General features: G+C 39.2%; 1 protein-coding gene across 8 annotated transcripts in view; it reads left to right on the plus strand.

Moving 5' to 3' along the window:
- The first annotated feature begins 7119 nt into the window (after positions 1 to 7119).
- TUT7 (terminal uridylyl transferase 7) overlaps positions 7120 to 26800 on the plus strand; it is a 66497-nt gene continuing 46816 nt past the window's right edge. For 2 of the 8 annotated variants that reach the window (XM_033236906.1, XM_033236911.1), the window contains exons 1-10: positions 7126 to 7370; positions 8409 to 8959; positions 15148 to 15329; positions 15844 to 15960; positions 16474 to 16651; positions 18813 to 18901; positions 20923 to 20974; positions 21876 to 21945; positions 22745 to 22871; positions 24160 to 24279. In XM_033236906.1, the coding sequence (XP_033092797.1) occupies positions 8440 to 8959; positions 15148 to 15329; positions 15844 to 15960; positions 16474 to 16651; positions 18813 to 18901; positions 20923 to 20974; positions 21876 to 21945; positions 22745 to 22871; positions 24160 to 24279 (1455 nt within the window). In that variant the 5' untranslated portion in view covers positions 7126 to 7370; positions 8409 to 8439. Of the gene's footprint in view, positions 7371 to 7444; positions 8192 to 8408; positions 8960 to 15147; positions 15330 to 15843; positions 15961 to 16473; positions 16652 to 18812; positions 18902 to 20922; positions 20975 to 21875; positions 21946 to 22744; positions 22872 to 24159; positions 24280 to 26800 lie in introns of those variants that run through there. The other 6 variants (XM_033236907.1, XM_033236910.1, XR_004443395.1 and 3 more) reach the window with 6 other exon arrangements.

Below are 26800 nucleotides of genomic sequence, written 5' to 3' on the forward strand. Positions count from 1 at the left end.
GATAAGAATTCCTTCCCCTCCCTTGTCCACGTGTGCGCTCACCATTGCTCCACCTGTAAGGGCACACCCTTCTATAGAAGTATCTTGCCTTCCTGAGAATCAAAAAGAAAATTTTATATTCAAGTGCTATTTCTTTTGTGGCACCGAAACTTTATATATAACATCACTATGTTACCGAAGCTGGTCTCAAATTCCTGGGCTCAAGAAATCCTCCCACCTTGACCTCCCAAAGTGCTGGGATTATAGGGTAAACCACCATGCCCAGCCTATAAGCCACTGTGATGGCAAAATTTTCCATAGAAGGCTGATTTATGGGTTATAAATTAGTTATGGTTTGTTTTCCTTTCCATACAGCTTGTTTTCATTTTCTTCCCAACTTAAAAGTATATTTAATGTTCCTTCTTAGACAATGTGCTAGTCATAAGCCTTAGTGTGAGAGAGTTAAGAGCAAAGGTAATCTATAATGAAGATCAACAGTCAAGAGGAAAGGGGTCTTCTCTGGAGCCCATTAGTCACTTATAACATTTTACAAAACCATATAAGTAAAGAAGAAGGTTAATCTATGATGAGAGAAACAAAGGCTACAGCTGCCTAGGTTATAGCTGCTTAGGTTACAGCTGCCTGTCAAGTGACTCAGGCTCCATAAGCATGTTCCTTTAAGGTTCAAAAAATTTAAAGTTCCAACAGTTTAGATTTTGAATTCTTTTTACAAGACAAAAAAATACACCAGGTAAAATGTTAGATTACAATTTAAATGGGTGGACAGGGCTAGGTATGGTGGCTCACGCTTATAATTCCAGAACTTTGGGAGGCAGAGGTGGGCGGATCACCTGAGTTCGGGAGTACAAGACCAGCCTGGCCAACATGGTGAAACCCCATCTCTACTAAAAATTCAAAAAAATTAGCTGGGCGTAGTGATGGGCACCTGTAATCCTAGCTACTCAGGAGGCTGAGGCACGAGAATAGCTTGAACCTGGGAGGTGGAGGTTGCAGTGAGCTGAGATCGCGCCACTGCACTGGAGCCTGGGCAACAGAGCAAGACTTCGTCTCAAAAAGATAAATAAATAATAAATACATACATACATAAATAAATCGGTAGTCAGAATAGGCTGCATTGAGAATGTGACCTTTCAGCAAAGACATGAAGGGAAAGAGAAAGTGACAAATATACATATCTAAGGGAACCTGTTTTAGGCTGAGGGAACACCCAGGGCAAAGCCCTGAGGCTTTGTGATGGAAGAATTGCAAGGCTAGCATAGCCAGGGTGCAATGTGCGTGTATGGGAGGGAGTGCAATGAAAAAAATAGTTTCCACTCTATTCTCACATTCAATGCAGCATACTTCTGTGACCAGATAAGTGGAGGTGGGTGATTTCCCCACATACCAAGTGTTGGAGCTTAGAAAATAATGCCCCAAGTTGTGGCACTTTGGCACGGCTGAGTACTTTTAAGGGGGAAACTGAAAGGGCTTAGAAATAAATCTCGGCCGGGCGCGGTGGCTCAAGCCTGTAATCCCAGCACTTTGGGAGGCCGAGACGGGTGGATCGCGAGGTCAGGAGATCGAGACCATCCTGGCTAACACGGCGAAACCCCGTCTCTACTAAAAAATAGAAAAAACTAGCCGGGCGAGGTGGCGGGCGCCTGTAGTCCCAGCTACTCGGGAGGCTGAGGCAGGAGAATGGCGTAAACCCGGGAGGCGGAGCTTGCAGTGAGCTGAGATCCGGCCACTGCACTCCAGCCTGGGCGACTGCGAGACTCCGTCTCAAAAAAAAAAAAAAAAAAAAGAAATAAATCTCAGAACCAAGGACTGTCTGATTTTCTCTTGCCTCACCCCACCACCCTCACCCATCTACAGGCAGGGAGGGACTTTCTCTAAACTTCCTTTACCTGATTAAGGGAAGTTTCTGCAGAAGAAATGCAATTGTCTTAGACCCCCTCCTTGGAATCTACACTAACTAGAGAAGATGAACTTGTGTCTCAGGAGAGCCCAGGACAATGTACCTGGACAGGCTTTTTGTTGTTGTTGTTGTTTGTTTTTTTTCTAGACAGAGTCTCACTTTGTTGCCCAGGCTGGAGTACGGTAGTGCAATCACAGCTCACTGCAGCCTCGACCTCCCTGGTTTCAGGTGATCCTCCCACCTCAGTCTGCCGAGTAGCTGGAACTACAGGTGTGTGCCACCACGCCTGGTTAACCTTTTATATTTTTTGTAGAGATGGGGTTTTGCCGTGTTGCCCAGACATGTCTCAAATTCTTGGGCTCAAGTAATCCTCAGGCCTCAGCCTCCCAAAGTATTGGGGTTATAGGTGTGAGCCACCACATCTGATTGGACAGACTTTTCACCTTTTTTTAAAACCATTTTTCTAGTCTGAAAGACTTTTTATCTGTATAATAAGAAAACTTTTGCTTGCCACACACTTACTCTACCATCACCTTTCAATGACTTTGGTCACCACCTCCCCATCAGAGGCCCTGGTTTCTTTCTGTAGCTCAGGGTCCTACTTAAGCTTCAGCCATCTGGCCCTTCTTTGAGTTTCATACTTTGTTTGGCTCTCGCTAGCTTGCAAGTTGATAAATCGATATGTCTTTTCTCCTGTTAATCTGTCTATTGTCAGTTTGTTTTATAGATTCAAACCATCAAAACTTCTGAGGGTATAAATTTCCTTCTGCCTTTACAGAAGCAATTGTACCAACTTGGTGTCCTATAATTCATTTCAATTCTATCTACCTGGCAATAGTGTCAGATCCCACAGGTGAGGGCTCAACCCTACAAGCTTGCCCCCACTTCAGATAGCAATCATGAGTCCAAGCCACCCATACTTCTGACTAACTGGTTTCTGAGGTTCCCGTGTCCCCAGTAGCCCAGAGAACTCAGGAAAACACGTTTACTGATTTATTATAAATGATATTATAAGGTATACAGATGAACAGCCAGATGAAGAGGTACACAGGGCAAGGTTGGGCAGCAGGGCACAGAGCTTCCATGCCCTCTCTAGGTGAGCCAATGTCCAGCACCTACATGTGTTCAACTATAGGGACTCTCATCAAATCCTTTTGTTCAAGACTACTTAGAGAGCTTGATCTCCGGCCCCCTCCTCCCCTTCACAGAGGTCAGTTGGTGAAGCTCAAAGTTCTAACCCTCTATTCCTCCAATCACTTGGTCTTTCTGGTGATTAGCCCCCATGCTGAGGCTATGTAGGGCCCCCACCCTAAATCATCTCATTAACATAAACTCAGGAGTTTAGGGGCTCACTATGAACACGGAAAGACACTTCTATCACTCAGGAAATTTCAAGGATTTTAAGAGCTCTATGACAGAAACTGGGGACAAAGGCCAAATCTATTTTATATTATACCACTGGGGTAAGAGGAATAAGGGCTGAGATTGGTAGGTAAAGGGAAAGGCCTTGAGCCATTGAAGGACTTTGGTTTTTACTCCCAGAGAAATTGGGAGCCAGTGAAGGGTTTTGAGGGGGAGCTCACTCTGGCTTTTAACATGCATTTTCTGGCTACTGTGTCAAGAGTAGATTGGAGGAGCCAGGCACAGTGGCTCATGCCTGTAATCCCAGCAATTTGGAAGGCCAAGGCGAATGCATCACCTGAGGTTGGGAGTTCGAGACCAGCCTGACCAACATGGAGAAACCCCATCTCTACTAAAAATACAAAATTAGCCAGGTGTGGTGGCTCATGCCTGTAATCCCAGCTACTCGGGGGACTGAGGTGGGAGAACTGCTCGAACCCAGGAGGCAGAGGTTGTGGTGAGTCGAGATCATGCCATTGCACTCCATCCTGGGCAACAAGAGCGAAACTCCATCTCAGGAAAAAAAAAAAAAAAGAGTAGATTGGAGGACAAGGTGGAAGCAAGTGATAGTGGTGAGCATCTGGCCGGAAGCAGAGAAAGTGGTGATAAGTTACTGGACTCCGGACAGGTTTGAAGGAGGAACCAACATAACTTGCTAACAACGTGGATAAAAACCACTGGCATTTAAGCATTAGAGCTCTAAAAACCGAAAACCAAACCAAACCAAACAAAATAAACCACTGGGGAAAAAATTCGGCTGATAAAACTATGAATATAATTCCTGTATTTCTGACTCCATGGCTGTATAGAAAAAAAGCACTGAGTTTGTTAAAAGTTGACTTGTCAAGATGTATTACAATGTTAATTTCAAGATAGAATTACAAGAATGTCAAGATGTATTACATGTATTACAATGTTAATTTCAAGATAGAATCACAAGAATTTCAAGATGTATTACATGTATTACAATGTTAATTTCAAGATAGAATCACAAGAATATGAAGATGTATTACATGTATTACAATGTAAATTTCAAGATAGAATTACAAGAATGTCAGGATGTATTACATGTACTACAATGTTAATTTCAAGATAGAATTAGAAGAATGTCAAGATGTAGTACATGTATTACAATGTTAATTTCAAGATAGAATCACAAGAATTTCAAGATGTATTACAATGTTAAGCTCAAGATAGAAAATACATTGTAACATATGGAGCAGTATTAATGTCCTCTGAGCATAGCTTAACAGTAAAGAGCAGCCTTTGCCACATTTCTGCTCCAGGTTGTTGGAAATATGTCAAGACCATGAAGCAATCACCACAAAGATTCTGAGAAACTCATTAATCCTTCCAGTGACATCCAAAGAAAAATCAAACCAAAATTTCCAACCAGATTATAAGGATTCCTAGGACCAACTTAAATATCCATTACAGCATAATATGGACAGAAAAAGGTATATTCTGTTGTCAATATATTTTGATTAGCACTGCATCTTATTTTAGAGAGCCTGATTTGGCCTCAAGACGAATCTTAAAAGCAACTATTAGAATAAAAGAAGTTGGGCTTTGGGAAAGACGTTGAAGAAAATGCAAATTTAAAGCGTTTTATTTTTTAAATTTATTTTTGAGAGAGACAAGGTATTGCCCTGTTGCCAAGCCTGGAGTGTGGTGGCACCAACATAGTTTACTGCAGCCTCCAACTCTTGGGCTTAAGGTATCGTCCTACCTCAGCCTCCAGGGTTGCTGGGACTACAAGCAGGAGCCAAAGTGCCCGGCAAAAATATTTTAAATCCGACCAGGCGTGGTGGCTTACACCTGTAATCCCAGCACTTTGGGAGGCCGAGGCAGGTGGATCACTTGAGGTCAGGAGTTCAAGACCAGCCTGGCCAACATGGTGATACCCCCCCTCTCTACTAAAAATACAAAAATTAACCAGGCATGGTGGTGCATGTCTGCTACTAGGGAGGCTGGGGCAGGATAATCACTTGAACCTGGGAGGCAGAGGATGGAGAGAGCCAAGATCGCACCACTGCAGTCCAGCCTGGGCAACACAGTAAGACTCTGTCTCAAAAAAAAAAAAAAAAAATTTAAATCCTTAGAAAGATGTATCCTCTGCTGCTACTCTAGAACTCTAGGTGGAAGCAGAGGTTGCAGTGAGTGGAGATCATGCCACTGCACTCCAGCCTGGGCAACAGAGTGACACGCCATCTCAAAAAAAAAAAAAAAAAGGTATTTAAATCCTTAAAAAGATGCGTCCTCTACTGCTACTCTAGAACTCTAGGTGGAGGCAGATTTCTAAATCAGTTCTTTTGTACAGGAATTACTGGTTTGGGTGGGGCGTGGTGACGCTGCTGTCTCAGAATTAATGTAATCATGCATCATCACACTCCCTTTTGGACTCTATATTTTCAAGGCCACTGTCTGCCTGTTGAAGAGTTTGATCCTCATGTATTTTCAGAATCAAAATATCTAAGTAAGGAATTATATAAAAGTTGTAGGAATGTGTTTTACATCACTTTTAATATAGCCACATGGTTAATAACAGCCTCATATTCAGGGTTTGGATTGCAGCAGTGCCATTTACTTCACTGCAAGTGCTAAATGTCCTCATCTTTAAAAGTGGGATAATGATATAGTCTTCCTGAAGTTGTGAGGATTGTAGAAGTTAAGGCTGGGTATGGTGGATCATCCCTGTCATCCCACCACTTTGGGAGGCCAAGGTGGGAGGATGCTTGAGGCCAGGAATTGGAAAGCAGCCTGAGCAACATAGGAGACTCCTGTCTCTACAAAAATAAGTAAAATAAAGGAGTATTTGTAAAGCCTTCACAACAGTTACTGGCATAGCCAGTACTTTGCGTGTTATTATTTTAAGGCCATTGCCCCATAGGACCTGATAGCTTTCTATTTACATGCTTTAAAAAAGCAGAGAAATGGAAACTCGATTTTCCCAACGCTCCCTAATTTCACTAGTTGCTTGATGCTTTTCAAAGCATTTAGAACACTGCAAACGGCAAGGAAGGTCATACAGTAAAGAAATAAATAAAAAGCAACACCGAGTTCGAGGTGTGCGGTCTTCAAAAATTCGAATTGAACGCTCCCTGGTCACCCCTTGCCATTACACATATTCTTCGAAATATACTAATTTTTTTTTTTTTTTTAAGTAAAAGTAATCCTTACACAACCTAAGAAAAAAGCAGAGCATTTTCCTTGACCACTTTAAGATCTGGGTGAGCAGTGGATGTTTAAATGCTGGCATTTCTACAAGGTCGGCAATTAAGAATTCACGAAAACATTAATCACTCCGAATTATCAGAAAAACACTAAGAGCGCTAGGAGGCCTCGGAGCCTTTACTCCCCCTAGAAGCAACCGGTGAGCACCCTGGGGCAAAGCCGAGGTCCCGAGCGCGGGGAAGGCGGCTGTGCCCGACCGCCGGCTCCGCGTCCCTCTCCAGGTGCGTAAGTCTGGGCTCCCGCGCCTCTCCCGAGCATTCAGCGCCCCGAGCAGAGAGGGTAACCAGAGGAGTGTCGAAGCCCGGAGAGAGAAGGAGCAGGCGCTGCTCTGGTAAGAAGGTCGGGCCTGGCCCCCGCGCGCCGGCGAACCCGCTATCCAGCGAGCCAGTAATCCGCCCGCGCTAAAGGGCGCAACCGGGGCCCAGACCCGAGGCCTGACACCTAGAGGGAGTACGCTGGGGCACCGGAACGGACAGGCCAGGCGGGGCCAGGCGCGGGAGGCGGGGCCAGGCAGGGAGGAGGGGCCGGAGCGTGGGCGGGGCACCGCGGGGCGGGGCGCGGCGCGGCGCGCGTTTCCGGTGTGCGCGGCGGAGCGCTAGGGCGGGGGCACAGTCGGCTCCCAATCGCGCACAATGAGACAGCGCTGAGCGCCGGAAGTGGGGCCGAAGGAAAACACGGAGAGGGAGCCCGGCCGGGATAGGAAGAGGCTGGGGACCGCGGCGAGGGTGGTGAGTGCTCCTGGGCGCCTTCTCCCAACGTCCCTGCCAGACTCGCCTCCGGGCTGATTCTCCAGTTGGTTTCCTGGACTCCAGAGTAGTGGTCCGGCCTGGCCCCGGAGGTACGTTGGTTCCATCCCCCGCCGGCTTCCTCGCACCAGTTTGGGTGACCGAGGAACCCCCAGGCCGGCAGAGACTGAGCTCTCGGGTTCGAGTCCGTGTTTTCACTTTTTGTCAGACTGCGGGCGCAGAAGATGGGATTTGGGTCAAGACATTCGCCTCTGGCCCCTTGGCTGGCCGGGGGAACCCTGGAACCCCATGGAGACAGCAGGTCACTTCCTGCTTCCTGGTCCCCACGGTGGCTTCTTGGCCAGGAGTGCAGGGACGCCTCCTCTTTCTCCACGTCGGTCTCAAAAGGGTGGAAACTAAGGCAGATCGGTGGTGGAGCGGTCAGATGGGGATTGAAGAGGAGTGTCATTCCTCAGGGAATTGCTGTTCCTGACAAAACCAAACTTGTTTGGGGTTGGAGAGTGGGGATTGAGGAGGTTAGCTGGAGTTGTCCCTTGATCGGAAACCCAGCCCCTTTGATTACAGCTGCACCTTGGTCGGGAGCCCAACCCCTCCGTAACCTAAGCGCTCAAAGCCGGTCTGTCCAGAGTAGTGGTGAAGGGACGGAAAATTGGAGTTGAAAGATGTGGTACTCCGTTCACGTAAAGTTTCAGTGTATAACACTTACAAGTAATTGCCAACTTAAAAAAAAAAAAAAGACTGTTTCGGTAGTTTAGTAATAATATTGCCTAGAGATGAGGTTTTCTTTGAAGAGAAACGCTTTGTTACAGAGGAAAAAGCCGACCATACTTGGTTTGAGTAATACTCTACTATGCTACCGTTCTGGAACCTATAGACCTTCTCTTATTCACAGATTTAATCTTCATGCTGAATAGTAAGTATTAATTTTCATGAAGAGTGTTAGAGGACCAAGCCTCCCAACCTCTAGAGTATGGCACTGATTATTAAGAATGTGATAGAATTTTTACTTTAAAAAAATAGGGAAAGAGTTTCACAGGCTTTGGGCATCTGTACGATAAATGTGTTATTTTGTATACTTGTATGATATCTTGTTATACAGTTTGATATTTTCCCACAATGCCTTCTTTCAGGTGCAAAGTAAGAAAATTGAAGTCAAAGACCATGGGAGATACAGCAAAACCTTATTTCGCGAAGCGCACTAAAGACCGGGGGACTATGGATGATGATGACTTCAGAAGGGGTCACCCCCAACAAGATTATTTAATAATAGATGACCATGCTAAAGGCCATGGCAGTAAAATGGAAAAGGGCCTTCAAAAAAAAAAGATAACACCAGGGAACTATGGGAATACCCCCAGAAAAGGACCATGTGCTGTTTCCAGCAATCCATATGCATTTAAAAACCCAATCTACAGTCAACCTGCTTGGATGAATGACAACCACAAAGATCAGAGTAAGAGATGGCTGTCTGATGAACACACTGGTAATTCAGACAACTGGAGAGAATTCAAACCTGGACCTAGAATTCCTGTTATAAACCGACAAAGAAAAGACTCCTTTCAGGAAAATGAAGACGGTTATCGGTGGCAAGACACAAGAGGCTGCAGAACTGTGAGACGACTGTTTCATAAAGACCTAACAAGCCTAGAAACCACGTCAGAAATGGAAGCAGGAAGTCCTGGTAATGTTTTCCAACTTGTCAGATCACAACCTCAGAGTCAGCAATGTCTTACTCGTTTTCATCCAAATGAATTTTGTTACTTTCAGCAATTTTGTTTCAGTTTTTCATAGTTTCTGTTTTAAGAAGTGGTCACTTAGTGTGATTATTTTAAGGATTATAATCATGATGTTTGGGCAGCTTCAACACATTTCACATGTTGATCCCTTTAAACGTTTACTTTGCCCCAAGGCTCATTTTATTTAAGTAAACATGTTTTCTGTAATGGGTTTTTTATGGAAGAGGGTAGCTATATGCCCCAGGGGACCATATCGTAATTGCTCAGTGGTTTTTGTGTTTTCAAAATTATGATTATAATTTTGTATGTGAATAATTAATGTGTTCATAATATAAATGACAGAATATAGAGGTTGTTTTTTTAAAAAAACTTACTTGTTGATGTAAAAACACAGTATACACTGCGTATATCTCCTGCCACAGGAGATATATCTTTTGGGTGTAGTGTCAGTGTCCCAAGATGGATAATCTGAGATCTTTGTTTTTCAAAAGGGATCATGACAAACAGGTTGAGAAACAAGCTTGGAAAGTCAGACATAGGTTCAAGCTTTGCTGTTTAGTTTCAGTAAGACCAAAACTAATTTCTCAGTGCCCTCACATGCTTGGTTAATTGCCCCAAAGGGATAATAAGGAGGTAATATGTTTTTCTAAAAGTAAAAAGTAGATTTTGTCCATGTGGCAATGATTTCTACAAACAGGAAGGTTATTTTTATCAAATGGGTAATATTTACTGAAATGAAATAAAGTAACAAGTTGGATGGAAGAAAATGAAACAATATCATAGTTGGAAACATGGACTTGTACGTTTATTGACTGAAGGCATTTTTTAGTGGTCATACAGAATGTGCTTCAAACTGGCCAGCGCTGTTAAATAAATTTTTTTAGTTTAAATGCATTCAGGGAATATGGACACTTTCTAGATCGCCCAATGCCTTTTCTCTTCATGTTTTCTCACAGTGGCCAGTTCATACACAGGTTACCTATAAGGCGTTTGAGTTTGTGTCCCATGCCTATGAATACTTAAAAGCAAAAAGGTCGTCTTTTCTTTTTATAAGGTCTTAGGATAAAAATGAAAGTCTCAAGCACTTACTGATATTAAATGGGGGGAAATGTGCTATTTGATATTTTTTTCTTTTTTCGTAGATTCTTCTAGTTGTCAGATCCATTTATTTATTTTTTATTTTATTTTATTTTTTGAGATGGAGTCTGGCTGTGTCACCCAGGCTGGAGTACAGTGGCGCGATCTTGGCTCACTGCAACCTCCGCCTCCCGGGTTCAAGCGATTCTCCTGTCTCATCCCCCCAGAGTAGCTGGGACTAGAGGGGCATGCCACCACACCCGGCTAATTTTTGTATTTTTTATAGAGACAGGGTTTCACCATGTTGGCCAGACTGGTCTCGAACTCCTAACCTCCGGTAATCTACCCACCTTGGCCTCCCAAAGTGCTGGGATTACAGGTGTGAGCCACCGCACTCGGCCAGATTTTTTTTTTTTCTTTGAGACATTCTTGCTGTGTCACCCAGGCTGGAGTGCAGTGATGTGACCTCCTGTCACTGCACCCCCTGCCTCCCAGGATCAAGCAATTCTCATGTCAGCCTCCCGAGTAGCTGGGACTACAGGTGCACACCACCATGCACAGCTGATTTTTCTATTTTTAAAATAGAGATAGGGTTTCTCCCTGTTGGCCAGGCTGGTCTTAAACTCCTGACCTCGAGTGATCCACCCGCCTCGTCTTCCCAAAGTGCTGGGATTACAGGTGTGAGCTACCGCGCCTGGCCCTCAGATATTTTTAAATTGGAAAATTAAGAGTATATATCAATATCAAGTAGCAGAAACAGAATGAAGTGTTATAAAGGCGTTAAGTAGTAGGGAGACATAAAACTTAAATCTTTAAGCTAGGAATAGCTTAAAGAATTATCTGATGCAGCACTCTGTTGTGATATATCAAAGATGGAATCACAATTTTACAAATCAGGCAGCTGCAACTCGGAGAGGTTAAATTTACACGGACCTGTTTATGCAGAGCAGTAAATGAGGAAGTAGAACTAAAATTGGGGACTCTGCTACTCTGGCCATTAACTCAGCCTCGCTGGACCTGAAATCCTGACGGCGGAGCCGAACATTTCTTGATAATTTCTGGGCTTTTAATTTGTGTTTTTCTTTGTTAAAAAATGTGTCTATTTAAGTGTTTCTGTATTACTGTGTCTAGGTGGGATATGGGCATTTAATTTTGTTACCTGTAGGCGGTCTTGTAGAAGTTGATCTTGAAAACCATTTTACTTTATTATTATCATTATTATTATTTTTGAGACGGAGTCTCATTCTGTCATCCAGGCTGGAGTGCAGTGGTGTGATCTTGGCTCACTGCAACCTCCACCTCCCAGGTTCAAGCAATTCTCCTGCCTCAGCCTCCTGAGTAGCTGTGACTACAGGCATGCACCACCACACCCGGCTAATTTTTGTATTTTTAGTAGAGTCAGGGTTTCAGCATGTTGGCCAGGGCTAGTCTCGATCTCCTGACCTCCTGAACTGCCTGCCTTGACTTCCCAAAGTGTTGGGAGTACAGGTGTGAGCCACCGCACCCGGCTGAAAAGCATTTTAAAAAGAAAGTTTATCAAAAATTTGCAGCTACACATTAAAAGGAACTATTTGCTGACCACAGAAACTTATGTTTTCTTATTTTATTTGTATTCTTATAAAAGCAACTAAAGAAGTTGCTTTTAAATGTATTTGAATAAGAAATTAATTTTGCTATCTTTTTATTGGAGGTAATTCAAAAGCTTGCATGCTTTCCCTGTATGGCACACAGGTATATGCTTTCACAGTTATTAAGTAAAGAGTTATTCAGTTTCTGTCCCTTGAAAATCTTCATATAGGAAGTATTAAGCTTTGGTATAACATTATTTACTTTAGAGAGATTCAACTGAAAGTATAAACTAAAAAGGATCTCATTAAAGAGATTGAAATTTCTTTATCAAAATTGTGCCTTAATAAGGAAGGGTCTTATTCAACAATGTGAAAAGATATAATAGAAATTATAATACATTTGCTTTTTGTTTTCCCCTCAATACAGTACTACCTTCTGTTTTTTTCAGCTCTACATTACTGCCCCTACTTTAGCCCTCAAATGTCCTAGATTGCCAATTTAATGTATTTGGGACATTGCCATTAATGATCTTAGCTGGAAAGCATCCACTCAAATACACATATCCTTTGTGAACCATATACAAATAAAATATGGGAAACTTGGAATGCTGAATATAGGGAACTCTTATTACAATAAATCTGAGGTAAGCCAGGTAGTCTTCCTCCAAGTAATTATGAGAATTTTTCTTTTTCTCTTTTGTTTTTTTTGAGATGGAGTTTCACTCTTGTCAACCAGGCTGGAGCGCAATAGTGCGATCTTGGCTCACCGCAGCCTCCCAAGTTCAAACAATTCTCCTTCCTTGGCCTCCTGAGTAGCTGGGATTACAGGTGCCTGCCACCACACCCAGCAAATTTTTGTATTTTTAGTAGGGACGGGGGTTTCACCATGTTGGCCAGGATGATCTCGAACTCCCAACCTCAGGTGATCTGCCTGCCTCAGCCTCCCAAAGTGCTGGGATTACAGGCATGAACTGTCACACCTGGCCGACAATTTTTCATCGGTACCTAGCTTTACCCTCCAAGAGTCCCTCTGGTGAGATTTTGACAGTTTTTACCACACATGCCTGTGAAACTAGGTTTAGAAGGTTATGTTGCCTTTCAGTGCTAGTCCACTCCAGATGTGAATGCGTATGTTCCAAGAAGGGATTTTAGTAATTTCTCTCCGGTTTTTATGTTGTTAGTTAGAAGGCTGAGTTTCAGGATTTCATCCTTTTTTTGTTTGTTTGTTTTATAGACAGAGTTTCACTTTGTCACCCCGGCTGAAGTACAATGGTGCAATCATGACTCACTGCAGCCTCACCTCCTAGGCTTAAGCAGTCCTTCCATCTCAGCCTCCCAAGTAGCTGGGACCACAGGAGTGAGTCATCTTGCCTGGCTGCTTTTTTTCATTTTTGCTAGAGATGACATCTCACTGTATTGCCCAGGCTGGTCTTGAACTCCCGAGCTCAAGCCGTCCCTCCCACCTCAGCCTCCCAAAGCCTCCCAAAGTAGAATTACAGGCATGACCCACTGCACCTGGCCCCATCCATATTTTAATCTGTATTTTCAGTCCCTTTGATTTAGCCATGTGTTCTTGGAGAAGTTATTCTCTTGAATTAGCATTGTCCCCATCTGTACGATGGGGACAATATTAGTATTAGCAGGATTGCTGTAGGGATTAAATGAGGCAGTACATATAAAGTGCTTTACATCTATTGCGTAATAAGATACACCATCATGGTAGCTGCCGTTATCTGACAGAATTTCTAAAGCCATCCACTTCTGTATAAAAGCAGTAGGAGTTAATTGTGGTCTTTGGAGGAAGAGAGAAGTTACTCTTTCTAGAAAATGACAGCAAATATAGTTATATGGAGAAGCCTTTGTGACCAGAAGAGAGGAAGAGTTTAAAAAAGGAATTCGGTTCCCTATCACTTACTGGCTTGCGAACTAGCAGGGCCTTTTCTAAAGCGTATTGCAATGTTATTTTAAATTTGTAATGAGTTTTTGCCTAAGAAACCTGTAATAAACACTGAAGTTAGATGCAACTTTTTTCGATAATGTTTACTAAATGAGCATGGATATATCTCTAAGTAAAAGAAATGCTTATCTGAAAAAAAAAATTGTTTTCGACCAGAAATGCAGGCCCTAAAAGATTATAATAATTTAATTGGGAGTGGGGGGGTATTAAAAAGGAAGTATTACGGTAGCCCAAGGTAGCCTGATTTTCTGTTGAAACGACAACTTACCTTTTAGTATTTTATTTGTTCAGTGCGTTTTGATTGAGTTTTTGAAACTGCTTTTCCAACACTTTTATTTTTTTAATTTTCTCATATTATGGAAGTTGTTTGCAGAATTAATTTTGTGATTGTCATCTCAGGTAGTTTTAGCACAATGCTTGCTTCCTATCCTTTAGAGCTCTCAGCAAGCTTTTTAAAAATTAGAGGTCCTATAAAATTTCCTTTTCAGCAAGCCAGTTCATTGTAATTGCCATACTAGTAGTCATGAGTTCCTCTGAAAACTTGATGGAGAAATTACTTCATGTAGGGCGTTTCAGTAAGTTTATATTTCCAAGCACTAATGTGTTACTAATAGTTTCATTTTTTAAAGCTCGATATAAGTTATCAGAACTATCTAAAGCAATTTTTTATCATTTAATCCCACAGTCACTTTAACAAGTTGAAAAGTTGTAGCTTTTAAAAAGGAACAGGATTTTTTTTTCATTATAAGGATTATAGAACTAATAGCAGAGTTTATAAACAAATGTACTTAGAGAAAACTTTTGTTTCAATTGCCAGTTGTTTTTTTCCTTTGAAATATGCTCAGCATACAGGCTGTTCAAAGAAGCTAAAATGAAAGTAAAGGTAAAATGAGAGATAGTTGTCCTTAGTAAATAAAATTTTGGCTTGGACTTCTTCATATTAATGGAGGGACCCAGCTTATGTGTTACCGAAGTCTAAATTTGCAACTAAATGATTGATTTTTCACTCCAGATGAGGATATAATTGATTTCTGAGTTGTCCAGGGGTACATTGTCCATTTTGCCTTGTTGAGATTGTTCACTTATAGAAGATGAAAGCAAATGTGGGTGGTTTTAATGAGAATAATAGGTGTACTTACAGATGTTATGGAATATATAAGCTATATTTACAATATGTATTGTAATATATTAAATATAATAGAATTATACATATACTTGCCTATAATTTTTCTGTTGCTTTACTATGCTCAGCAGTATACCAGGAAGAGATAATAAAAATCAAATTATATGACTGAAGTAGAATTCTTTTAAGTTTTCCAAAAAGATGATTTTTATGGATTAATGTCTGCAGGTGATGCATTCACTGAATACAGTATTCAAGCATGTTGTCCATGGGACGCTACCTTTCCTTCTGCTCTGCATTCAGATGGGATTTATTCTCTCACATGATTTAATACATATGTAAGGTCTGCTTTTTACTCAGGAGTAGCATTATTTAATATTGCCGATAATATTTCTCCCCCAACTGAAGAAAACAAGAAGCAGAGGTCCAGACCTAGGAAGCCACGGAAGACTAGAAATGAGGAAAATGAGCAGGATGGAGACTTGGAAGGCCCTGTGATCGACGAGTCTGTGCTTTCAACGAAGGAGCTGCTAGGCTTACAGCAGGCTGAGGAGAGACTGAAGAGAGACTGCATTGACAGGCTCAAAAGGGTAACATCCTTATATATATATTTATTGGTTAGAATCCTGGTTTTGGCCTAAATTTTGTAATTAATTGAGTATGCATGCTGTGATCAATTAGATATCCTACTTTGGTTATCAGTATTTAAGCACTACAAGTTAAAAGTGATATCCAATGTGATTTAATAGGATTAGGAGTCATTGCTATTGTACCTAAAATGACTGTTAGGGTAGTGATAAAGGGAACAATGACAGTAGCAATTTTAAAAGTGAAGAAGAAGCCAGGCACAGTGGCGTTCCTGTAGCCCCAATTACCTGCGAGGCTGAGGTAAGAGGATTGCTTGAGTTCAGGAGTTTGGGGCTGTAGTATGCTCTAATGGCATCTGTGAATAGCCAGTTCACTCCAGCTTGGGCAACATAGTGAAACTCCTGTCTCTTTAGAGAAAAGAAATTGAAGGGGAAATCATTTCCTGGCTGATTTTGTTTATCTGAATATTTGGTTTTACTACTTACGTCTCTCTAAATAAATCTCTTCAAATTATAGCGACCACGAAACTACCCTGCAGCCAAGTACACCTGCAGACTCTGTGATGTTTTAATTGAATCCATTGCATTTGCCCATAAGCATATCAAGGAGAAGAGGCACAAGAAAAACATTAAGGTAAATTGAATGTAACCCAAACAAGTCTGCTTACCTGTGAGTTGTTATTACTTGTCATCTTTGTGGCTTTTTTCTCCTTAAGGCTATGATATTGATAACTTTACTGCTTTATTTATTGAATATATTTGAGCCAAAATACATAATACTGGTCAGATGTATTTACTGGTTAATTTTGTGAATTTCCTTAAGGGCAGCATCAGGATATATGAAGTCATTGATAGGACCCAGGTATATGTCCATATACTAGTATTAAAGCAAACAGTGTTTGTAAGTGCTGTTTTTAATATTCTTTCCTTACACTTTCTCCTTATGCCCGCCTATCCTCTGTTATCACTGATCCACATTATGTGCAAAAGGAAGTATGTATATGTTTGACAGGATGAAAAATAACACAGCTAAGATGAGAAGGGAGGGCTAAGAAAAAGAAAACTCTATAGGACGTTGTCTTCGTGAATGGTAGAAGGTAAAAACTATGTGTAAGTCATTTTTAATCTCAACATTTGATCTTAAAAGGAGAAGCAAGAGGAAGAGTTGCTCACTACGTTACCCCCACCAACACCCTCCCAGATAAATGCAGTTGGCATTGCCATTGACAAAGTGGTACAGGAATTTGGCTTACACAATGAGAACTTGGAACAGAGGCTAGAAATTAAACGTATCATGGAAAATGTGTTCCAACACAAGTTACCAGGTATTTTCTAGATTTGTTTTTCTATTTAACTACCTAAATTAATTCATTCATTTCTCCTACCAGTAGTACTTTTCACCAAATAAAAATTTATTTCCCATGTCATGAAGCGCTCATGTTTTCTGTTTTTTTTTTGTTTTTTGTTTTCCCTAGCTTTCCCCAAGGTAACAAGGACTTTCATATGCATTGTCATTCCATTATCAATTTTACCCTGTGTGCGAACTTTTAAGTTGAATGCCCCGCATTATTGGGACACTATGGGACTCTTGTGTATATATTTGTTTGCCTTTCTACTCATCTAAATTGACACCATATTTTGAGTTAAAATCAAGAGAAGTATCCTGAAGTTATTTTCAGGTTATTCATGTCAAAAAAAAAAAAAAGATTTTATTTAACTGTACTTAAAAGAATTGCAGCATCTAAAATGAACTTTGAAAACCAGTTTTAATAAATTTGTATTGGATTTTATGCACTGTTGAGTTGATTTTCCAAGTTATGTCTGTCTTCTGCCTGTTTTTAACTTTAGACCTTTGGCATGATAGGGAGGGGGGACGGCTATTTGGAGTGTATTATATGAAAATTTAAGGTCAGATATGCTCAATACCTGACACAACTGCTGTCAATCCTTGATAGCAACAAACCCCACCCCACATCGTCCCCCAACCCCCACTGGCCATTCGTATTTAGGTAAATGGTTGGAATAGCTTAATCATTCTCAGTCCTTGCTGTGCATCAGAATTACCTGTGAAATCATGGACAACTATTTTTACGAAGCTCGACAAGTGATTCTGATCCACAGCTAGGGTTGGAATCATTATTTGTGTTTTGTCACCTTATAAATCTTGAAACTATTTGTTCTACTGAAAGATCATACATATAGTATTTGTAACAGATGTACTTTCATAAGAATAAGGGAAAATAATCTACTCATTTTATTATATAGGTATTTCCTAAAAAGTCAATTGTAATGTTGATGATTTTTACTGTAAAATTTCATGTAAAAATGAAGGTACTTTGTTGTGGAAAACTGCTAAAACCCAGCGAAATCACTTGAAGTTTAGCAAACCTTAAACAAACGAGAAAACCAACCCCTGATGAGAAAGGATACTATTTTGACATCATAGTAAAACATTGAAAATAAATACTATAATATATATAGTGCACATATACACATACGTCTTCCTCTGAAGAGTGAAGTGCCTGCTGCCTAGCATTTTAAATTATATCAGTGATATTGTAATTATTATTATTATTATTTATTTATTTTTTTTTTTTTGAGACGGAGTCTTGCTCTGCCACCCAGGCTGGAGTGCAGTGGCCAGATCTCAGCTCACTGCAAGCTCCGCCTCCCGAGTTCAGGCCATTCTCCTGCCTCAGCCTCCCGAGTAGCTGGGACTACAGGCGCCCGCCTCATCGCCCGGCTAGTTTTTTTTTTTTTTGTATTTTTTAGTAGAGACGGGGTTTCACCGTATTAGCCAGGATGGTCTCGATCTCCTGACCTCGTGATCCGCCCATCTCGGCCTCCCAAAGTGCTGGGATTACAGGCTTGAGCCACCGCGCCCGGCTGTAATTATTTTTCAAAAGTTTATCTATAGGGATTATGTTGTAGCAAATGCTTTTTGTTCATACTGAGAAATTAATATTAAATATGTCAAAAGATTATTTTTATTATTGTTTTAGTGAAATCTCTTTATAGTAAATTACACCTATGTGTGCATTCTAAAAGGTGAAAAGAAACGTTTGCGTTAGCTCTTGAATATACTATCAGGTTTATAAATTTAAACAAAGGCATTCTTTTTCAACTGGCACATTTTAAAAATTATTTTAAATAGTATTTTCTTCATAAAATGTGACATTTAGATAATAGTATTTTCTTCATAAAATACATGATAATGTAGCAATTTGACGTTTTACAACTGACATGAAGAGTGGCTGTTAAGCTAAATCATAGTTGGTGCAGCTTTCCCTATTAAATTCAGTGAAGAGCAAAGAGCTACCGATTCCTATCCTTTGTTTATGCTAGTCTTGAATACAAGTTTGCTTTTTTGTGTAATTTTAATTGATGCTTCTGTTTCTGAAATAGCAGTGTTTTGTTACAACTTTTGAGAAGTTCTACTGTATTTATTTATTTATTTATTTATTCATTTATTTGTTTATTTTTTAGATTGTTCCCTAAGATTATATGGGTCATCCTGTAGCAGATTGGGTTTCAAAAATTCGGATGTAAACATTGACATCCAATTTCCAGCCATTGTAAGTACAAAATGAAATGCTGGCATTTTCAGAGTGGTATGGAAATTCTTTCTTGCAAATGTAAACTATGAATATATTTTAGATATTTGAAGATATTTTAAGTGTAATGACAGCATCTGCTTGCCTTCAGTTTCAGAGCTTTTTTTTTTTAATACTCTGCAAATTATCATACTTATTTTAGTCTGTGGATCTTTTATACATCCAACACTGGTTTTTCAACCACGTGCACCTGATGGGGGTGTTTAGGTTCTGTTACTTAAAAAGAGTAAATTTTCTTGATAAAATCAACTTTCCAGTGGCAGAAAGGGAATTCAGATTTTAAACAGTATAGATATTTAAACATTTATGATCTGAAAGCTTAATTATCTCTGGAGTTTCCTCTTTTGTATACCTATGTTATTAGAATAATTAGGCTTTTAAAGAATCACACCTAGCCTGGATTTCTGGTTTAAGCATGATTTAAAAGTATGTTGATGAGTTAGAATTTTAAAACTGGAGTGTAGCTGGACACTGCACAGTTCTGTATTCCCAGCTACTCTGGAGGTTGAGGCAGGAGGATCACGAGCCCAGGAGTTCAAAGGTGTAGTTAGCTGTGACTGCACTTGAGAATTGCATGAGCCTGGGCAGCATAGTGAGACCCTATCTCTTTAAAAAAAAAAAAAAAAAGAAAAGAAAAAACCAGAAGGCACTTTAGTAGATTATCCGTTTCTCTACTGGTAGTTCCCACAGGCCTGTTTATAGATGATCTGTTTGCAGTTATTTGGGTTGCTTGTTAAAAGTCCGTATTCTGAGCTGGGTGCAGTGGCTTAACCCTCTAATCCCAGCTACTCAGGAGGCTGAGGTCAGAGGATTACTTGAGCCCAGGAGTTCATGAACAGCCTGGCCAGCCCCACCTCTCTCAAAACAAAGTCCAGATTCTGGGGCCCCAGAGGTTCTATTTTACAACCTCTTACTTCTTTCTATACCTGACTGCTATAGCTACCTGGTAAACTACCCAGTAGACTGTTTTTTAAGCTTAAATTCTGATCAGTGATTTACCAGCCATAGCAGTTATTTTATTTTGATCTGGTGTCATTAATTCATTTAGCAAATATTCACTAATCCCATTTGTATGGCAGACATACTAGGTTATAAAGGACAAAACAGAGATGGTTCCTCTTTATGGAACTCATCTAGTAAAGCAGATTAGTAATTACCCTGGAATTGTAGTGAGAGCTGTGCAGGTAAAGGTTCAGGGATAGAAAATGACAAGGGCTGGGCAGAGATACAGCAGTCATGAAGGCCTCTTTGAAGAGGGAACATTTAAGCTGAGCTCTAAAAGATGAAAAGGAGCCTGCAGGAGAGGGGGAAACAGGGAGGAAAAGAGTTTCGGGCAGAGGGAGCAGCATTTGCAAATACCCGAAATCAATAAAGAACTTGGCATATTCAAGGAGCTAAAAGAAAGGTTGTGTAAGTGTGGTGAGGGGACCGAGAAAAAGAAGAGCAGGAGATGAGGATGGCAAGGTAGGCTGGGCTTGACTTGCAGATTGTATAGACCGAGGTAATTAAAGAATTTGGTTTTGACCGAAGGGCAGTAAGAAGTCATTGAGAGTTGTAAGGATACAGTTGATGATTTTAAATGGTTCTGGTTCCAATGCAAAACAAGGATTTTAAAAAGAAATGCAAGACTGACTCCAGAACCAGTAAGCTATCTGTTGCAATGGTATTAGAGTGAGAGGTAATATTGTTAGTTTGACAAACTTCCAGCTACCACTTTGAGACTTGTTGAGAGGCAAATTACATCAATAATTAGTTAATCAGGAGTTAGTTGTGTAGTAGGTCTCTTGCCCACATTCATCTTCATTTGGTGTTGATCTGTCTGTCTTTGACTGACATATGCAAACAGCATAGTGAGCAATTACTTTGGTAGCAATGTGCATTTCTCATTTAGAAAGGAATTTGGGGAACTTCGGATGAGTCTTATATCAGTGAAGCAAAATCACTTAGGAATAATTTCATGTATTCATTGATTTATTTCCTAGATGTCTCAGCCAGATGTCCTCTTACTTGTTCAAGATTGTTTAAAGAACAGTGGTAAGGCCAAATTCCACATTTTAAAATTTTTATGTTTATAATTTGGATATATCCTATCTCTCAAACTTTGAAAATAGCAAGGCATGCTTTTAAAATTATTTTTATGGGTAATATCCAAAGCAAAAAGCAAAGCAAATGCCCATGAATTATTAACTAAAGTCCTGTTAGTAGTTCTACTATGCAGAATAACCATTTCATAAGTAAAGCTTTTAGCTTGATGACATCGTCACTATTTATAAAGATTAAATGAGTCCTAGATGTGACTAAGAAATGCAAAATATGTAAAATGTACTCTTGAGGGTAAAACTAAAGGATAATCTGTTTTTATCAATGATTAAAATCAATATTTTACCAACAGTGAATAGGTGTAACCCAACCCTGATTAATGAATCCGCAGTTGTGCCCATTTAGGTTTATCAGTTGTCTAATATAATGTCCAGCTTGGGGCTTTATGGCTTTTTGTGTTTTACATAGTCCTCATGAAACTGTGTCATCTCTTGAATTAGTCATCCCCATCTTCCTTGTTTTGGTTAAATTTTGTCTTCAATCAATACATATTTCGACACTGAATATTTTAGTAGCTTTTACAGCAACTTTGTTTTTAAATGTATTACCTTTATTTCTAATTGTTATCCATGTAACATTTGAATTTTCTGATCCAATGATGTAGTCACTTCTAATGAAACATTCACTTTACAAACTAAGGATTTTATATTAATGTGATAACTTGGTTTTTGAATATAATATTTTTTCCTTTTCAAGTTATTTCAGAGCATTATTTAGTAGTGGTCTTTCAAAAGACTCACAGCTAAGGGACAACTGGTACTTGTACTTTATCTGGTTCTGCTTTTAAACAAAGCTTTGATTAACCCACTTAATATTTTTTTTCTTCTTTCCTCAGACTCTTTTATTGATGTCGATGCAGACTTCCATGCTAGGGTGCCAGTGGTGGTGTGCAGAGAAAAGCAAAGGTCTCATTTCTTTAAGCTGTTAATTTATTAACTATCAACTCACCAAAAGCACAAGTTCTTTACTACATTCAATTTTTAAAATTATAAGCTTTTTATTTGGTTATCACACATGGTTCCTACTAACATTCTCCCTATACTTTTGGCATTTGATATGAAGGGGGAAAGTCCTATTTTAAAAATAATAAAATGACTTAAAAGAAAAATATAGGAAGGAAGCATTTCAGCCCATTTCAACTTGTTAAAAAACAGCCTTATTAAATGGTTACTTGCTATAATCACCTGTATTTGCCATCCTTTTTAGCAGCATTTATGGCAGTGCTGAGTAACAGTGTGACCTCTCGGGTTTATCTCTCTCCCTCCCTCTGTTTGAAAGTATTACTGTCACTACTGTAAATGGGTGGTTTATGGGCTGTAATGATTGTTCATTAGGCACATTCCTCCAGCTCTCAGGAAAACACTCTTTTATTGTTACAGAGATGAATCACACTCCCATTTGAAACATTTTATAATATTTTCCTTATTTGCATTTCCCCCCAAAAAATAATTTTAATATTTGAAAACAGAATTATGGATCTGAAAAATAAAGTTTACTCAGAAAATAGCCATGATATCTTTTTTGTAAAGAAAATTTATTAAATGACCCATAAAGATGTAGTAAGTTTTTTTCACTTTTAAGCTTTTTCTTTTTGAAGTATTTATTATCCATGTATATTAGTTGTTGGCATAAAAGACACTTTCAGACCTGTATAACACTTTTTTCTTTTTTTCTTTCCCATCCTCATCCCTCACCTCTCACCAGTGGTCTTCTGTGTAAAGTGAGCGCAGGAAATGAAAATGCTTGTCTAACAACAAAGCATTTAACTGCCCTTGGAAAACTAGAACCAAAGCTGGTTCCTTTGGTGATTGCGTTTAGGTACTGGGCAAAGGTAGGCTTGAGTTCTTTATGCATGAATATATTCTACATATAGTGTAAGCAGTATGCTTTAATTTTTACTTAATTTAATCTTCAGTGTTCAAATGCAAATTTATAGACATCAAAAGAGAAAGGCATCTGAATTTTGCAATAGAAACATGTACAGACAGAAGATTCAGTGTTTCTATTTCACTTTAACAGTATTGCTCAAAAGATCAAAATGATTTATAGGGCTTATTAAAAATCAGATTTGTGGGTCAAATCTCAGAGGATAAGGCCCAGGAACTTACCTTTTAACTAGTTTACCACAGTGGTTGTTAGGCAAAGGAAAGTTGAGCTAAAGCTTCTCATATCATATCCAATAACATACAGAGAGACTGCAAAAAATAGAAGATACTCTCTGATCTTGTTTACATTTCCATAATGTTTTAAATATATTTCAATTAAAATACTCAAACAGTAGAAGATTTAACATTCTCCCAAAATGTAAGGTTGAGTCATGATTATAAAATTGAGATTCTGTCGCTTGAACCTGGGAAGTAGAGGTTGCAGTGAGCCGAGATTGCGCCACTGCACTCCACCCTGGGTGACACAGCAAGACTCTATCTCAAAAAAAAAAAAAAACATTGAGATTCTGTGTATGTGCTTTTAGAGATAAGCAAAAGCTTTACTGATTCAGGTATATCAATAACAATAGATACTTCCTGTTTCTTGGATCCTGAATGAACAAAGGATTTCCCACTCTCCACTGGGTAAATTATAATTATAATATGCTATCCTTTGAAAACCACCACCTGCTTCATCACTAAGTAGAATGTGCCTTTTTAGTTGTTATTTCCATTAGTGATGATGAGTTTGTCCACATTCTCTCCCCCCACCAACCTTTGTGACCAAAGCATGCATATGCAAGACGCTATGGGTTAGGGTAAGAGGACCATTCAACTGGCTTACATTTGTAACTGAACAAATATTTTTAATTCATTAACATGTATTCTAACCAAATGAATGAATTGACCATGTATATCAAAAAATAAAATAGGAAATAATATTTTAGGGCCATCCACAAGTGAGTATGGTTAGCAGGATTAAATATTTGAAATTGAAACTATCACTTAAAACCACAATATGTGGTTGCTGCAAAAGTATAAGGAAGTTGTATATTTTGTAACTGCTATTTTCGTCTGAAGAATTACCGTAAATCATGTAATAAACAAGAATGAGGTTACAGGTTTTAGGCCAAATCGTGTAAATGACAAATTCATACAAAAAGAATGCTTAACTTTCTTTTCTCTTGTTTGTAGCTTTGCAGTATAGATCGCCCTGAAGAAGGAGGTCTGCCACCTTATGTGTTTGCCCTGATGGCCATTTTCTTTCTTCAGCAGAGGAAAGAACCCCTTTTGCCTGTATATCTAGGATCATGGGTATCAAACATTTTTTTGCTTATATCTCTGAACTGATTTTATTACAGGTCCACAATTAAATTTTACGTAATTTCAAAATCTAGACACCTAACCAGAACTGATAAGGATTTATTTATTCTACTAGTGTGAATACTCATACCTTTCACTGCTGAAATACTAATGTGTTTGATTTCAGTATGCTGCCCTATAACCTGCTTAGGGATATTATTACCTTTCTAGACTGCAGAATCTCTTAATTTTTGGAATATGTATGGTCCTGAGACGAACAAGAGACTGTGACCCTGTAAATTTACCATTTGGTACATTCTTTTTTTGGGTACAGTTTTCTAAATTGATACTTGAATTTACATATCACCTCCAGACAGACAGACTGTGGGAAGCATTTGGTACACTGTAACTTACTTTCTGTTTCTAATCTATTTCTCCCCGTAACCTGTAAAAAAAAAAAAAAAAAAAAAAATATATATATATATATATACGCACACACATATATATATATAAACATTGAGATTGCTACCTGTACCACAAGTTGCAGAACCTAATAGTCATCTCTTGAATAATATTTTAACATTATTTTTAAGATGAATTAGAATTCATGTGATCACTCTTTCTTTCTGGATAAATTAATGTTGAGTTGATTTGTTCAAATAAGATTTAAGAAGAGACCATCTGAAAGAGTCAAAATGATATTAGCTCATCCTCTTAGAAACCTTATTTTTAATCCCTTGGTATTACCTTGATATACTTTTATGTGTAGAAAGACTCCCATTTTATAGAAAGACCCCTTAGTGAAAAGCTTACTTTGACACATTGGCTATTGTAACTACTTTTCTTAATGCACACAGGTTTCTCTCATCATTTAAGGAGTTCTTAACAATGGGTACACATCAAAAAATATATTTAAAGAGAATTTTTTCCTTATACTTAATAAGCTGAGATTAAGCAGGGACTTTTATCTACCAGGCCCTGGGAGTAAAGACTGAAGTAGAATAACTCACTTGTAAAACTATCCTGGCATAAGGGATTATTGCATGCTGTGTATCCTGGTAACCTAAAGGTAGTTCTCTTTGTGCCTGTAGTATTGAAATGAGAGAATTCAGAGCCATGAGAGGGTATCTCTACCAGACTACTGTCCTGGTAGAAAAAAGAGCAAGAGAACAAAGTCAACCCTTAGTTGACAAATAACTCTTTCCAGCACACCCAAGTAGGAATCTGTGAAAGTCTTTGAAGTTTTCCTTTCACCTTGATCTAGGAGAGACAGAAATTTAGGATAGGATCAAATCAGTTGGACTCCTGCACCTAAAAAAACCCTGAAACAAGTTGGATAAGTTTATTCTACTAGTGTGAATACTCATACCTTTCACTGCCTTACTCGCTACCGTCTTACTGAGTGAGATCTGCTTTTTCATGTGTCTTGATCTTCTGTAAGTAGTCATCTGTCATTAACATGAGAATGCAGGAAAAAGAAAAATCTCTTCTGGTGATGAGATTCTCCTAAGGATACTTCAGAGTAGTACGGATACCCTTTCCTATGGCCAGCATATTATTTCCTTGTCAGTGATACTGGAAACTCTCTAACGTGATACTCAATTTGATTTTGATTGGATCATTTGTTTATTCATAATTTAATGACAAAAGCAGGTATGTGGTGATCAAACACTGGATTGAAATCGTTGGATCCGTTAAGGCATGCTACCACCTGAACCAAAATGATCCCGTGGTTTTCAGCATTTTAAACTAGTTGGGAAGTGAAGAGAAAGGAACTAATATTTATTAAGTATCTTTATGCTAGATATTTTACATACATTATTTCTGCAGAAAATCCAATGAGGTCCTCATAATTATGTACGTGAAAGTATCTAAAGGTTAATTCCTTCAAAATATTTAAAACACTGTGTATACTAGTCATTGTAGTAGTCCCTGAAGTACAAAGATAGACAAGACCAAATTCCCTGTCAAGAAGTTTAGTGTATTGTGCATGTGTTTTTGATCTGTCTTTTCACAAATCTTTTAGTCATTCTGTCCCAGCCTACCCAGATCTTTTCCATGTTGGAGACTCCAAGCCTCTCCGACCTTTATTCCCAATCAAAAATCCCATTTTATTGTCCTTAAATCTTGATATGATTGAGGTTAATCATAGTGAGTTGTGAATGAAGAATAATTTTATATTGTACAAACCTAGTCCTTAGCAGATATTCATACTTTAGAGATGCCAGATAATATAGTAGAAAAAAGGGTAATTTTCAGGTTTAACAGCACTGGGACTCATCTCCGTTTTGCCACTCATATCCTTGAGCAAGTTATTTAATCTCTGAGCCTCAGTGTCATACTGAACCTTAAATGAAATAATGAATGTAAAACTCCTGAAACAAGGAAGGAGAACAAATGTTATAGTCCTTTTCTTCTTCAGTAGAAAGTCAAGTTCTACTTATGGTGTGGAAGTGTGAACTCCTAATCAAGTGATCCTTCTGCAGATAACCACTATAAACTCTGGGCAAAACACAGAAACAACAGCATGAAT

This window comes from Trachypithecus francoisi, unplaced genomic scaffold, assembly GCF_009764315.1.
Source record: "Trachypithecus francoisi isolate TF-2019V2 unplaced genomic scaffold, Tfra_2.0 Lachesis_group16, whole genome shotgun sequence".
Lineage (NCBI taxonomy): Eukaryota > Metazoa > Chordata > Mammalia > Primates > Cercopithecidae > Trachypithecus > Trachypithecus francoisi.